At 35.6% G+C, this 15,131-nt stretch overlaps 1 protein-coding gene across 8 annotated transcripts in view; it reads right to left on the bottom strand.

The window, feature by feature from the left end:
* Positions 1-15,131, bottom strand: part of ADGRB3 (adhesion G protein-coupled receptor B3) — a 602,553-nt gene that overhangs the window by 344,351 nt on the left and 243,071 nt on the right. For 7 of the 8 annotated variants that reach the window (XM_008178161.4, XM_005280089.5, XM_008178164.4 and 4 more), the window contains one exon: positions 3,161-3,271. The exons of the other annotated variant lie outside the window; for it this stretch is intronic. In XM_008178161.4, the coding sequence (XP_008176383.1) occupies positions 3,161-3,271 (111 nt within the window). The remainder of the gene's footprint in view (positions 1-3,160; positions 3,272-15,131) is intronic. 8 annotated transcript variants of the gene reach the window in all.

Raw genomic sequence — 15,131 nt, 5'->3', positions numbered from 1 at the left:
ATGTAATGGACAAAAGTAGTAGCTTGGTATTAAAGAATGTGATTGTATTTAGTGAGTTTTAAGATGAAAATTGCCTACTGAAAGCCTTGAAGAATCTCTGTACCATACAACAGTATCTCTTGGCTCCCAATCCAGAAAACACTTAAGCATGTGCTGAATTTTAAGCATGTGAGTAGTCCCTTTGAAGGCAATGGGACTACTTAGATGTTCAGAGTTTAGCACATGCTTAAGTGCTTGTTGGATCGAAGCCTTAAGAAGTAACATGACATTTCATGCACAAGGAATAGCAATTTTTGTGAGATTAGGAAACATAAAGAACAGATTTGTCTCACAAAATATTCCATTCCTTTTGCAGAATCATATTACTTTTTACTAATCCTTGCTCAAAGAAACATGATGTATTTGATAATATTTTTCAGAGGGGGGGAGACACATTATATAATTTCTAGCAAAATATGTGCTTTATATTATCAAATATACTAAAAGTTTTCTAGATTAAGCCTGGGTTTTGACTGTCTGCCTAATCCCAGATTGCATTTCCTGTTTTTTTTTTCCTTCTGAATATTACAAAAAAGGACTATGCTTTGTTTTCTTTTTAGCTGTTAGTTACTTTATACCTACCATGTTAAACCTATGATCTCAAATTAAGTGGTAACAAACTAACAATCCTTCCTTTTCCTGAGTTGCTAGACCTGTAGGAGAAAATTCTGTCTGGAATGTCTCATTGATCTGTGAAACACTTACCTGCATTTATATATTCTAAATCCCATAACATCTAAAGAAGGATAATTTCAGGAACACAAAAATAACAAATATAGGATAATTAAATTATGAAATTATTTATTTGAATCTTTTTATGTTGTACACAGATACACATACAAACACTTTCTTTTAGGACTGAATATTAGGCCTGACACTCTATTGGTGTCAAAGGGATTGGATCCAGTCTTCTCAAAACAGTATTGAACGTTTCTCATAACTATTTGTCCAGCACAATATGCATTTCCTAGAATGCAATTTGGACTTCTGCTGTGTCTTTGCCCTTTCATTGCATGAAAAAGGTATGCTTACACTTTAACTATAGTTATTTTTAATTATTCTTTATTACATAAAAAATAATTAGACTAAAATGACAAGAAATTATATAAACCGAAAGAAATCTATATGATTTCCATTTTCAAAACTCCACTAGTTTTCTTAGTGTATGAGTAAATCTATGAAGTATGTTAGAAAATCCCTGTGTTTCTGTTTAAGAAGATATCACATTAGTTTTATCACAAGAAAATAAATACATTACAGTGAAAAGATGAAATGATCACGACAAAGGAAAATCAAAATGAAAAGATGAAAATTAGTAAAACTGTTCTAAAAAAGAACACAGTATTATTTAAAATGAGTTCTCTACAGTATGCAAAAGATATGTCCTTAGAATTAAGCATGTGAATTTGTATGCTCTGCACACACATCTCACATGCTTTCAAAACAGGAACTTGGAAACCAAGCCTGTATAATTCTGAACTTCCATATCCCACTTCATTGCCACCATATTTCCAGAGTAGAGGGTATTGGTGGTCCATTTGAAATGCAGTTCTCTAAAAACCATAGAAAATGCACTGCAAATGGATGTATAGTTACTGTTCAGTAGTAGGTTTACAGTTAATTTATATAAAAAGCTAAAACAGATTCTGAAATTTGTTAGGGTAATTATAAGAAATCAAGAAACAGCATTAAATCAAAAGGGTTAGTCTAAGTAATAAGAAACTGACGTCATCAGTCTGAAATAAATATGTAAGTAATAAGCTCCCACTGTGCCTAAACAGAAACTGTATGAAACTGAGGAACTTCTGAGATAATTTCTTCCATTTATGTCCGACATATAACTGCAGACATCTTCCAGTATTGTCGATTGGGTTCATGCATAAAAGCAGTCCCAGGTACTGGTGTGAGGGCAGCACCCTTTGTCTTCTAAAATTTTTATAAAAAGGGATCACTATCGATTTTTATACATTTATGCTTACATTACTTACTATACGACTTCTGAAAATCTGTTAAAAGTGTAAAGCACTCTATATCTAAGGAAGTCAACATGCAACTTAACTAAATGCAATTATAGCTCATTTACTAAAATGAATATTAAACTTGAAGCATTATGTAGGAAAGATGCAGACAATCTTCTAGGTTAGTATCTATGGAATACAGTGTAAATTGTTTCAAATCCATACAATGCTTATGTGGCACAAGGTTTCTGATGCAGCAATTTATTGAATGCAGTAAGGTGGGCACATTAAAGAGTCAGCATATACCAACTATTACAACACAGTGGTATCTGAGATGCACTGTTATTACTCTATAATTAGAACAGGACAGGACTTCAGTATCTTAGGACCTGATCCATCCTTTACTGAAGTCTATGGGAGCCTTTTTTTTTTACCTCAAAGGGAGCTGGATTGGATCCATAGATACTATTGCATGTTAATTGTTGGTAAATGCTGACTTTTTAGGGACAAGAGCTGGGTGTAGATTCTTTATGTAATATTTTGGTATCTTTATCCAAAGACGGTTCAGTTGTTAAAATAAATTTGGAAAATATGTCTTAGATGTACAACTGTTAGATAATTTGCATATCAAATTCATACCTACTTATATATTTAGCAAGTATGAGCCAGAATCTAGAGAATATAGTATTATGTTGGGACAAGGACACTAAGTGCTGAATACATGCACATTAAAGGCTCCTAATAATTAATTAATATGATAAATGCCCAAAGCAGGGATTAGATTTCAGTTGTTCTATTTATATTAAAATTCGAACATACTTCCTTAACATTTTTTTTTAAACGTTGATAAATGGTCACTGTAAACTACAGTTAATCTCAAAACTGCACTATGTCTTTCATGTGTGAGCCTGCTTTAATTATTAATAAACTCATGTTCATATTAAATCAGTCAGTATCCACATTCACAGTGCATGTTTTTATATGTTCTACCTAATTCTCAGCTACTTTATTTATGGACTTTAACTGGTGGGAAAATAAATAAATAAATGGTTCAAAAATATCAGCTTAGAAAACTGACAGGTATGCAGTAAAAGGTTATGGAACATGCAGTGGCTTTACTAAAATTAACAACAGTAAATAGAAAAATGTAACTAATGTATTACCAGTTTGTGCCATAAATTTAGCAGCATCAGCTTGTTCCTGAGGGACCCTTTTCTCATGAACAGATCGAGGTCGCTGACTTTTAATTGTATGATCTCCCATCATTCCAAATTCTAAAGACAGAATAAAGGTTTATGAAAGCTTGTGTGTAGACATTTCTCAAAGGTACATACTGTCTCATGCAATATGTTCCTAAACATACCTGGACATTGCTGGTAAAGTTCAAATGATCATGGCAATTATCAGCTTATTTTGCTATGCTCATCTTTTAAAACTATACTTAAAATCACGTTTGCAAAACTTTAAACATGACTTTATTGTAAGAAACAATAAAAACATTCAATGTAGTGACATTTGTACTATAATTCAGCTGCATGTTACAAGACAAAAACAATTATTCAAATGGAGACATTATATTCTTATATTTTAAATCAGTGCAAACCACACCAGAAAATTACCACCACAATGTTAATTATTGCTGTTCTGTGACACAGCCCAGTTCCTTGTGCAGAAAGTTCCCATTCCTGCACTCATCCTTATGGATTGGCAAGCAGCTTTCCATGAGAACAGTGCCAATGCCACCTAATAAAATGGCAATAAACTGCTTATTATACAGACTGAATTCAACAACAGTCATGTTTGTTCCCTTCATTGCTTTGGAAAACACTCTATGAGTATGTGTACACTGCAGCTAGGAGCGTGCCTCCCAGCACAGGTAAACAGATGCACGCCAGCGCCGCTCCAGCTACCACACTTAAAATAGCAGTGTGGACACTGTGACACAGGCTAGCCACCTGAGCATGGACTATGGGAGCCAGGCAGGCTTGTACTCTGGCAGCTAGCCTGTCCTGCCACCCGTATTGCAACATCTGCACTGCTATTTTTAGTGCACCTGGTTGTGGTAGGCAGACATGGGCTAGGTCTACTCCAGTTAGAGTGAGTCTGTCTACCTGGCTCGGAAGCACGTTCCCAGCTGCAGTGTAGACATACCCTTTGAGGTCCAGAGCTATATTTTGCCATCAATTTTTAACAGAACTCCCCATTTATTTCAAAGGGGACATCTGCATAACAATCAGAGGGTTAACATGGGCTTCAGTGCTGAAGCCAACAGTTCTTGATTTTTAATCCCAACACTGCCACTAGTTCCCTTTCTGGCTTTGGACAAATTCATTCATCCAGTGCTCCCTCTGTGATTGCATGTGCCATATAAGTGATATTTCTACCTCTGGAACATGTTTCCCTCTTTTCATCACAGGTGTATAGAAAAGCCTTCTGCTCTCAGATGCTCTACACTCTAGCGCAGTGGGGGTTGGGAGGCAAGGGGAATAGGCAGGTGATCCATGAGGCAAGAAGGCAATTCTCTCTATGGAATGTGAGAATGTGTTTGATACTCTGGAAGTTTAAAAATTCAGAGTTGCTTCTTTGAAGGCAGGTTACCTGCAGAGAGAGAGAACGGAAACCTAAGTCCCATCATCTATAAAATGGGGGTGATGATAATATTTACTTTCCTGCCCCAAAAGGTGTGGGGGAGGCTTTTACAGAGTTAATGTCTGTAAAACACCACATATGCGTTAAATGCTATTATAAAACAGATTATTTTACTGTAATTTAAAAAAACTCTCATTCTCATACCAAGACTGTCTCAATTTTTAGTGTTAGGAAAATATTAATGAATCACAATCATACAATTTCAATAGCCAATCAGCAGAGAGGATGGCTATTTTTTGGCCTTTTCTAATAATTGTGAAGATAGCATTTCAAAATCAGTATTTGTCTCTGTAAATATTCTTTTATTAGCGTCTTTTAAATTAAAATGTAACTATTCATTTGAGAGTAACAGCATATTTTGCACTCTAATGAGAATATTTGAAACATATAATTAATAAAATATTTTGTGAATTATATATGATATGTTAAAACCTAGAAATATTTATTACAGATAATTAAATTATTTAATATATAGTTTAAATTCCCCCCAATTTAAGCCAGGGCACCTTTATCATTCACTTTGTGATTTTATATTTTCTAACATAAATGAACAATGGGATCTTTATTAAAACAATTTGGGGAGATGTAGTCTGGATGTCCATTTAAACTGAAATAAACAGTGTGATCTGAAGATTATCTGGAGAGAGATGTTTGCTTCTTGAGCACCACCCATGTATTGAGAGATACTGGCACCATGCTTGCAGAATGCTGCTTACCCATCTTTCAACCCCCCAAATGAGTGCAACAATGGGAATGCTTTGCAAGAAGAAGGCATTCCAGAGGCATACGGGGAAATGATAATGCTTTGGCCTTAGTCCTGCAAAATGCTGAGCACCATTCAGAGTTGCAAGTACAGATTTCTCAGCACCTCCAGGAGTTGTTGCTCAGCATCTAGCAGAATGAAGCCCTAAGGAAGAGATAAGAGAACTTTAAGGAGAACAGGCTTCAGTTTTGTCTTTGTTACACCAGCATTACACTGGTATAACTGCATTCATGTCAATGGAGATATTCATGGCCAGGAATGGCAACAGAGAAAAAACACTTTATACGGACGGGAGTCATCTAATTTTATCAAAACCTCTCTCTTTTCCCCAATAAACAGCAAACTTTCCTTTTAATTTACAGATGAATGCACATTAGCCAGTTTTTAACTTATCTATCCACATTATATTGTGTATTTATAGAGCGCCAGTCACGCTCAGTAGTATCTCTTGTAACTAATATTACAAGTATTTTCTGTATATATATTGTCAAATATACCACAGGAATTATGTAGTCCTCTCATTTTGCATATTTAGTTGAGGTACTTAACCAAATACTGCACATAAACAACATATGGTAACAGGAAGTGTATTGTACTAGTATCAATGAGAACTTAAAAGGCAACAATTGCCTCACTAAAACTCAGATTTCTCATAAGAAAATCAGGGATAAGTACATTTTCTTAATGGGATCCAAAGTGTTTATGTGTATATCTGTATATATCTGAAATGTCTATGTATAGATTACAATCAAGTATTTTAACTAAGAGCTTGTTAAACGTTTTGTTTTGCCAAAAGTTCCCCTGGAAGTACAAAAGAAACCTAACTAAAATAACATGGTTTCCCTTCATTTCTAGTTCCCATCTAATTATCTAATTTTAAAACCTGAATAGTCATGTTTTTTCCCCTCTAATAGCTTCTGGGAAAGAAGACCCATAAGTATATAACTTTTAATAGTTTCTGTGTTGCTAAAATATTACCAAATCTCACCTTAGCTTGAGGGAGCTGTTTGTGGGGAAATGGGAATAGTGATAGAGTAGTACCACATTGCTAGACATTGTCTGGCCCAGAGGTGTCCTACAGTTACAGGTTGAGATGGTTCAACACAGAATGCTGCAATATGTTTCCGGTGCTTTTAATTGCATTTCTGAGCAAGGGAAGTTTCCTCACTCTTGCTATTCTTGGCTAAAACTTGTTGCTATGGGGAAACATTCGTTCCCTAGCCCAGAGACCATGAATCCTTGGGGATACAGGTTTCTGACAAGCTCTTCAGCTGGATATGCCTCCTAACGTTCTCAAGTGTAATGGAGAGATCCTTTCCTGCTCTGACCATATGTCATAATTTATTAATGTGAATTAAAATACTGCATTAAATAGTTGCCTTGAATCATAAACAAGGCTTTCTCTCACCCAGGAAGACAGATATATCACCAAGTCCAAAGCCCACCGAAGGTATTGAGAATCTTTCTGCTGCCTTTAACTGGCTCTGGATTAAACCCATGCTGTATAAACCACCCAAAAAGCTTTGATGTTTTGCACTATAATGCAAACTATAATACTCCCATGTTCTGTCTGGAACCAATCCCATACAGAAATGCCTCCACAATCTACAAATACAGGACTGGAAATTGTGTTTGTTGAAGACTATGAATAGACCATTGCCAGGTCAGGAAGTGTATATGTATAAACACATGGATCACATCTACTAAACTGTAGGCCACAACATAGCATAACATGCTCCAGGCTCCTGTTGTAGAGGTTCTAATGGAATAGCCACTCGACACGAATTTCACACTGCTGACATTAGCTTTTTCATGTGCGTTAAGTACCACCTAAAAATGTGATGTCATCTCAATTACAAGTAAAAAGGCCAGGAATTAGCTCGGTTTTAGCCACATCCAATCCAGATCCATCAATCTGGATGTGGCTTGATAATTTTCTTTCATTTATAACTCCAAAGTGTGGTAACATGGTCCCATGTCTTTTGATAGCGAAAAATTATAACAGCATCTTTTGAATATGGGAAAGCTTCAGAGCGGGTGTTAACTTTAACATTGTTTATCTGCAGCCTCATTGGCATTACCTTTACTTTTCATGATATGTTATGGGAGTTTTTATTCCTATTTAGTAATCTTTTTATTTAACATTTTTAAGTGAGAGGCTAAAATCTTGACGTCAGTGTAGGCATTTATAGGAGAGGTGCCATGTGCTCTCTGTAGGAACAAAGAAGAAAACATCTGTTAATAGTACAAAAATACAAAGAAGGAAAACTGTGCAATACAAAACTAGATAACAGCTTTGCAAAATTCTACTCACCAATGGCTAGTATTTTCCTTCTGACTGGTGGATAATATATAATGAGATTTTTTTCTATCATCATCAAAATTAAGGTATAGGACAGCCAAGTAGATTTTATGCCTGAGCTGCTTAGGCAGTTTTGCAAGCAGGCTACACATACATCTGGGAGATCAGATGACATAACAAATCACTTGAGCTTTGTGCTCATGATTTCCACTATGTCATTAGAACCCCAGAATATAGATTTATTTCTCACTGTTATCTGTGTGCTACTCTCTACATAATATGAATCGTGGAATTGTTAAATGGACAGCTCACAAAAGAAAATATGGCATTGTTCGACATAATAGCTGTGACTCCAGTATGAAAGATCTGCTGAGCTGGAAAAGTGATGCAGAGAACTCTAGTGCTACTCTTTTACAACCTAATCCTCTGAGGTGCTAAAGCATCCCCAACTCTCACTGAACTCAAGTGAAAGTAAAAGGTGTGCAGCAAATCTCAGGAAGTGATCAGCACCTCACAAATAAGCCTTGACTCTTAAAGACAATATTTCATTTTGTTTTCTCGGCCATGGCATTCTACTGTGCCCTCCAGGGTATCGTATCACCCTTATGTTATTTCTTCATGATCCTAAAATGTAAATAACGCAATTACTGTTTCCTCCTTAGTATGGACTAAAGGCCAAATCCTAAAGTTCTTTCTGTCAGGAGCTTACATGTATTAACTGTCTACAAAACCTACCTTCAAATTCTATGCACGAGCAGCTTAGTATGCAGCCCACACCAGCATAAATATGGGGCCCTAGTCAGAAGGTGCACAAAATAACTGCAAAATGGGATGTGGGGTGGAGAAATGTGGAAGGAGCCAGGATAAAAGCCATATTGCACCACGAACTTTCCAGCAAAACAACTCATTTATTTCTAGAGCCCTGCACGGATACAACATTTTTATCCGCATCTGATCTGCGATCTCCAAACATGGTCCACAGATATCCATGGACATAATGGGTATATCCACAGATTTTCCAGGCTCTCTTATTTCAGTAGATTCAGTCTATTTCATGCTGCAAGAAGCTTTGAAAAGGTTTGTGCACATTTCCTTCTTCCGTAGCCCCTTATCCAGACTCTGCTATAAGTAAAGTAGTACAGCATTCAGCATTTGCAGGTTTGAGCGTGGGATTAATCTTTGCAACGTGTGTTTCTAATCACACCCACGGCTGGTCAGTACAAAAATAAAATTCTTGTCACTAGATGGCAGGATGTGTATTTATTTACACAGCAAAGTTTTGCAATACATTGGAGAATTGTACCTCTTTCCACTGCTTTTTTGTTACAAAATGACCCTCAGGTCTTGCTAAAGCAAAATTCCCATTAATTTCAAAGGGTTTTTTCCTAAATAAGGCCTGAGTAAAATCTCTAGAGCACCATTCCTCACTTCCATTCCATAGCATTGAAGTTCCACTGGAACCCAGGGTGTCAGGGACTCTTATCATGGCTTCCCTTGGGAACACCGTAAAGGAGGATTTCCCCACCATGGCATGCAGGCTCCAATAATAAATAAATAATGAAATAATGAAATAATAATAATAATTAATAATTATGAGGGACTCAATTTAGGGCTACCTATTCAATCCATTGTGGGGTTATTTTGCTACCAGCGGTGGTGGTATTTATTTATTTATTTTTGTGATGCTTCCTTTATTTTCAAAGAGTTAAATGTTGAATAGAATAAGTTCTGTCACTAAAGGGTAAAGTTAGATCTGGATTGTGAAGGCAGACTCTACTGGGTTGTTTTTATGGACATAATGGGACAAAGATACCTTATGATTCATGTCTACACAAAAGGCACTTTAATGATAGTGAAAATCTGGACGGTGGGCACTTTTAGAATACTTCCCTTCAGTCCGACACCAAATAAAATTTACAGTTAGATGAACACTTACAATCAGATTGCTATCTTTAGCATTCAGTGCTATAATATTTTTATGTTATAAATATACTGATCAGAAATGGGAAGCCAATGTCCGTTAAGACATGACCTAACTTCATGTAAAGGATTCTCAGAAACTGTTAATTTAGCTGAAGCAGTTATATCATCTCTTCTAATTTACAAAATAGCCTAGACAAACCTGAAGAAGAGCTCTGTGCAGCTCAAAAGCTTGTCTTTTTCAGCAACAGAAGTTGGCCCAATAAACGATATTATATCACCCGCCTTGGGACCAATGTGGCTACAACAACAAAGCAAACAAAATATCCTAAAGTTACTCTGAACTAAGATATCAGAAATTAGAAATATTAAAACCTGAAAAGAGAAAAAGGGTACAAGTTTCAAAAATACTTAAGTGGTTTATGTGTCTAAGTCCCATTTCAAAAGTTGACTTAGGCACTTAGGCTCCTAAGTACCACTGATGTTCACATCCATTTTTGAACATGGAACTTAGGTCCTTAAGACACCAGGCAATTTTTAAAATTTTATACAATCTTTTCATGGATGTTAAAAACAAAGCACCTTATCTAAAGTTTACATGCAATAGAAAGTTATTACTGAAACCTATTGACAAAGTGTTTGGATATTTTTTCAGTTATAATAAATTTAAATGATAAGGTATATTCTATATTTTGTGTATTATACTGTACCTGCACTTTAAGGAATGTCAGGATAGTACATGTACCAGTATTTGTGACAATCAATATGCCCACATTTGCATTAAGGATATATATCATTTTCTCTATGCATTCCTCTAGTATGGTTAGCATTACTGTAATTGGATGTGTGCTACCAAAATTGTGTGGTTTGATTTTAGAATATACGCTCATATTTTGATCTCAGAATACAACTTCATATTTTGACCAGGAAAAAAGAACCTGAATTAAAAATGTATAAATAATTAGAAACCACAAGAACTTTAATCTTGCCCCTCAGACAAAGACACAGATACACAGACCTTCATAACATTATTCAAGAAAAGGAATAATGATATGGGGTATGCATTCATCATACATCAGTAGCTGGTACAATGGTTCAAGAACTTGTACACCTCAAAATGCATGGTGAACCCATTAGCTCTTAACAACCATTGCTGGATTAATACTACTGCTCTTGCCACTGCAGGTCCATTAAGAAATGTAATATTGCTGAATTATAAAACAAAGTATTGTACAGATCCTGGTGAACCAGATAGTCTCAAGACATGGCCACCTCATGAGATATCACAATGTATCAACGAAACTGAACAATTAAGTGTTAAGTCTGAGAGGATGGGAAGAGGGAGAAACAAGAGATATCACTGATTAAGTACAGCGATAGCTTTTATTAGTTCCCAATTTTATTATGGTAAAACACAAAAATAACCAAAGACAGATCTAAAGTAAGTCAAAAGCAACTTGTAATAGCATGTGTGGTGATAGAAGTACCTTGTAAGAAAGAAGTTTCCCCATGCTTTAATTTATATTAGGGCTGTCGATTAATCACAGTTAACTCACGCGATTAACTCAAAAAAATTAATCATGATTAAAAAAATGTATCGCAATGATCACAGTTTTAATCACACTGTTAAACAATAGAATTCCAATTTAAATTTATTAAATATTGTGGATGTTTTTCTATATTTTTATATATATTGTATACTGTGTTGTAACTGAAATCAAAGTGTATATTATTTTTACTATAAATATTTGCACTGTAAAAGTGATAAACAAAAGAAATAGTATTTTTCAATTCACCTCATACAAATACTGTAGTGCAATCTCTTTGTCATGAAAGAGAAACTTACAAATGTAAGGGTTTTTTTGTTACATAACTGCACACAAAAACAAAACAATGTAAAACTTCAGAGCCTACAAGTCCACTCAGTCCTACTTCTTGTTCAGCCAATTGCTAAGACAAACAAGTTTGTTTACATTTACAGGAGATAATGCTCCCCTCTTCTTATTTACAATGTCATCCTAAAGTGAGAACAGGCATTTGCATGACACTTTTATAGCCAGAATTGCAAGCTATTTACATGCTAGCTATGCTAAACATTCGTTTGCCCCTTCATGCTTCGGCCATCATTCCAGAGAACATGCTTCCATGCTGATGACACTCATTAATAAAATAATGCATTAATTAAATTTGTGACTGAACTCCTTGGGGAAAAATTGTATGTCCCCTGCTCTGTTTTACCTGCATTCTGCCATATATTTCAGGTAATAGCAGTCTCGGATGACATGTTCATTTTAAGAAAACTTTCAGTGCAGATTTGACAAAATGCAAAGAAGGTACCAATGTGAGATTTCTAAAGATAGCTACAGCACTCGACCCAAGGTTTAAGAATCTAAAGAGGGACGAGGTGTGGAGCATGCTTTCAGAAGTCTTAAAAGAGAAACACTCCATTGTGGAAACTACAGAACCTGAACTACCAAAAAGAAAATCATCCTTCTACTAGTGGCATTTGACTCAGATAATGAAAATGAACATGCGGCGGTCTGCACTGTTTTAGACTGTTAGCGAGCAGAACCCATCATCAGCATGGACGTGTGACCCCTGAATGGTGGTTGAAGCATGAAGGGACATATGAATCTTCAGTGCATCTGGCACGTAAACATCTTGCAACACCGGCTACAACAGTGCTATGAGAAAACCTGTTCTCACTTTCAGGTGACATTGTAAACAAGAAGTGGGCAGCATTATCTCCTGCAAATGTAAACAAACTTGTCTGTCTGAACGACCGGCTGAAGAAGAAGTAGGACTGAGTGGACTTGTAGGCTCTAAAGTTTTACATTGTTTTATTTGTGAATGCAGTTTTTTGTACATAATTCTACATTTGTAAGTCAACTTTCATGATAAAGAGATTACACTACAGTACTTGTATTGGGTGAACAGAAAAATACTATTTCTTTTGGAGTTTTTTTATAGTGCAAATACCTGTAATCAAAAATAAATATAAAGTGAGCACTGTAAACTTTGTATTTTGTGTTGTAATTGAAATCAATATATTTGAAAATGTAGAAAACATGCAAACACATTTAAATAAATGGTATTCTACGGCCCTCGCTGCTTCCTGCAGCCCTCATTGGCCTTGAGCGGCGAACCGCGGCCAGTGGGAGCTGCGATTGGCCGAATCTGCAGACGCGGCAGGTAAACAAACTGGCCCGGCATGCCAAGGTGCTTACCCTGGCGAGCTGCATGCCAGAGGTTGCCGACCCCTGTACTAAATAAAGTTTGAGAAATTAATATTATTATAATCTTATAGAAAAAATATAAAGGTGCTGTTTGTGTGTGTTTCTGCTGATACAGCAGTCCAGACAGTATCAAAGTTGTGTAAACTAGAAATTTGATTTGTGTATCTTATATGCAAATTTTTGGCCTGTGCAGATATCAGGGTGAAACTGAGACTCAATACGGAGTTGTTATTTCTGCCGAGATTAATGTCCAGGTATAATCTCCCCTAGCAAAATAATCTAAATAAATAAATGTATATATTAAACAGACAGGAGCTAGTTAACAAGTAAAAACCCAAAGCCACTAAAACAAACCAGTAAGAGGGATAAAGATAAGGGACAGCTGAATGAAAAAGTGAGAGGAAGGAATAGATGTGCTGGGAATCTGATAGATAAGAGTAAAACATGTATTAATTTAGGTTCGTTATGATTTATGCATGAGAACGTTTTAATTACTGGGTTTAGAATGGAATGTATATAGATACATACACAGATGAGATAGCTTGGTAAATTGAGTATGCACAAAGTTATGGAACAGGGGATAAAAGATAGATGATTGACAGTAAGACAGTGGAGAAGAAACAGAGACCAGAGTTTTGAAAAGAGTCACTCTGCTCCGAAGAAACATGATTTGGTCACTTACTTTTCTTGCCTTTCTGTTTTTGCATGTATATATAGTTCATAGTGTTAATAACGTTGTCTTAAAAAGTACATAATGAAGGGTAAAAGAAACTTTTAAGCCTGATTGGAGGGGATTTCATGTCTCACTCAAAAATACAATGATCATCTTCTCTCAGTCACTTGCCTGACATAAGTAAGTAGGATGGGAAATGTGTTAAGCAACATTCCAGAAGAAAAGTTAAATATTTAGGCCCAGATTTTTAAAGGTATTTAGGCATTGCTCTGTACAGCATTGAAAATCTTAAGTGATTTAGACAGCTAAGTTCCATTTTCAAAAGTGACTCAGGCACTTGTGATCCTAAGTTCCAGGGATTTTCAATAGGATTTTGGCTCCTAAGTGCCTAAGTCACTTTTGAAAATGTAACGTAGCTCTTTGAACCACTTAGGCTTTGCAAAACCTGAGTGAAACAATGACTGCATACTTTTAAAAATTGATATTTGTCATTAAAATGTGTATTTTGATTGCAAATTATGTACATGCATTCTGAGATTGACCTACTCATTTCAGAAATCTCAAAATAATATACATGTCTATATAAGAAGATTTCAGGATTGTCACTATCTGTGTGTCACTCTGAAGCCTGGAATGACTGTTGAGTAAGTGTGAAGCAATGAAAACAGCTACAAGTATGGCTGAGAGCTCTTTCTGTTCAGTCATTAATCGGATTTAAGGTCTGTTACCATCCAATCTTTAAGCTCTCAGTAATTTTGACTGTGTGGTATAGAGCTACAGTAAAGCATATATCTATACCATGCCAAGAGTCCTACACCATTTTGACATCAGAGGCAACTGGACCAAAACTTATTCTTTAGCTAATCTGCATGCAACAATTTCATTCGTTGTAATGAGGGAGATTGTAGATTACTCAACCTAACTGCAACACCAGTGCAACAGCATGGTTTTTCTCCTACTAGCTCATAAAATGAGACCTCTTGCATAGAGAAGACTGTTTTCAGTTGGATTTTACTAGGACTGCTGATTAATCATTGTTAAGTCATGTGATTAACTAAAAAATAATTGTGATTTAAAAAATTAATCACAATTAATCGCAATTTTAATCACCCTGTTAAGCCATAGAATACCTATTGAAATGTATTAAATATTTTGGATGCATTACAACATTTTCAAATATATTGATTTCGATCACAACACAGAATACAGTGTATAGTGCTCACTTGATCATTTTTACAGTGAAAATATTTGTAATAAAATAATACTATAAATAAAAGAAACAGTATTTTTCAATTCACCTCATGCAATTACCATAGTGCAACCTCTTTATTGTGAAAGTGCAATTTACAAATATAGAATTTTTTTTTGCTATATAACTGCACTCAAAAACAAAACAATGTAAAATTTTAGAGCCTACAAGTCCACTCAGTCCTACTTCTTGTTCAGCCAATTGCTAAGACAAACAAGTTTGTTTATGTGTATGGGACATAATGCTGTCCACTTCTTTTTTTACAATGTCAACAGAAAGGAAGAACAGGCATTCACATGGCACTTTTGTAGCTGACATTGCAAGGTATTTATGTGCCAGATA

This window comes from Chrysemys picta, chromosome 3, assembly GCF_011386835.1.
Source record: "Chrysemys picta bellii isolate R12L10 chromosome 3, ASM1138683v2, whole genome shotgun sequence".
Taxonomy (NCBI): domain Eukaryota; kingdom Metazoa; phylum Chordata; order Testudines; family Emydidae; genus Chrysemys; species Chrysemys picta.
Note: the sequence above shows the minus strand (reverse complement) of the source record. Positions and strands in the feature narration are given on the sequence as shown.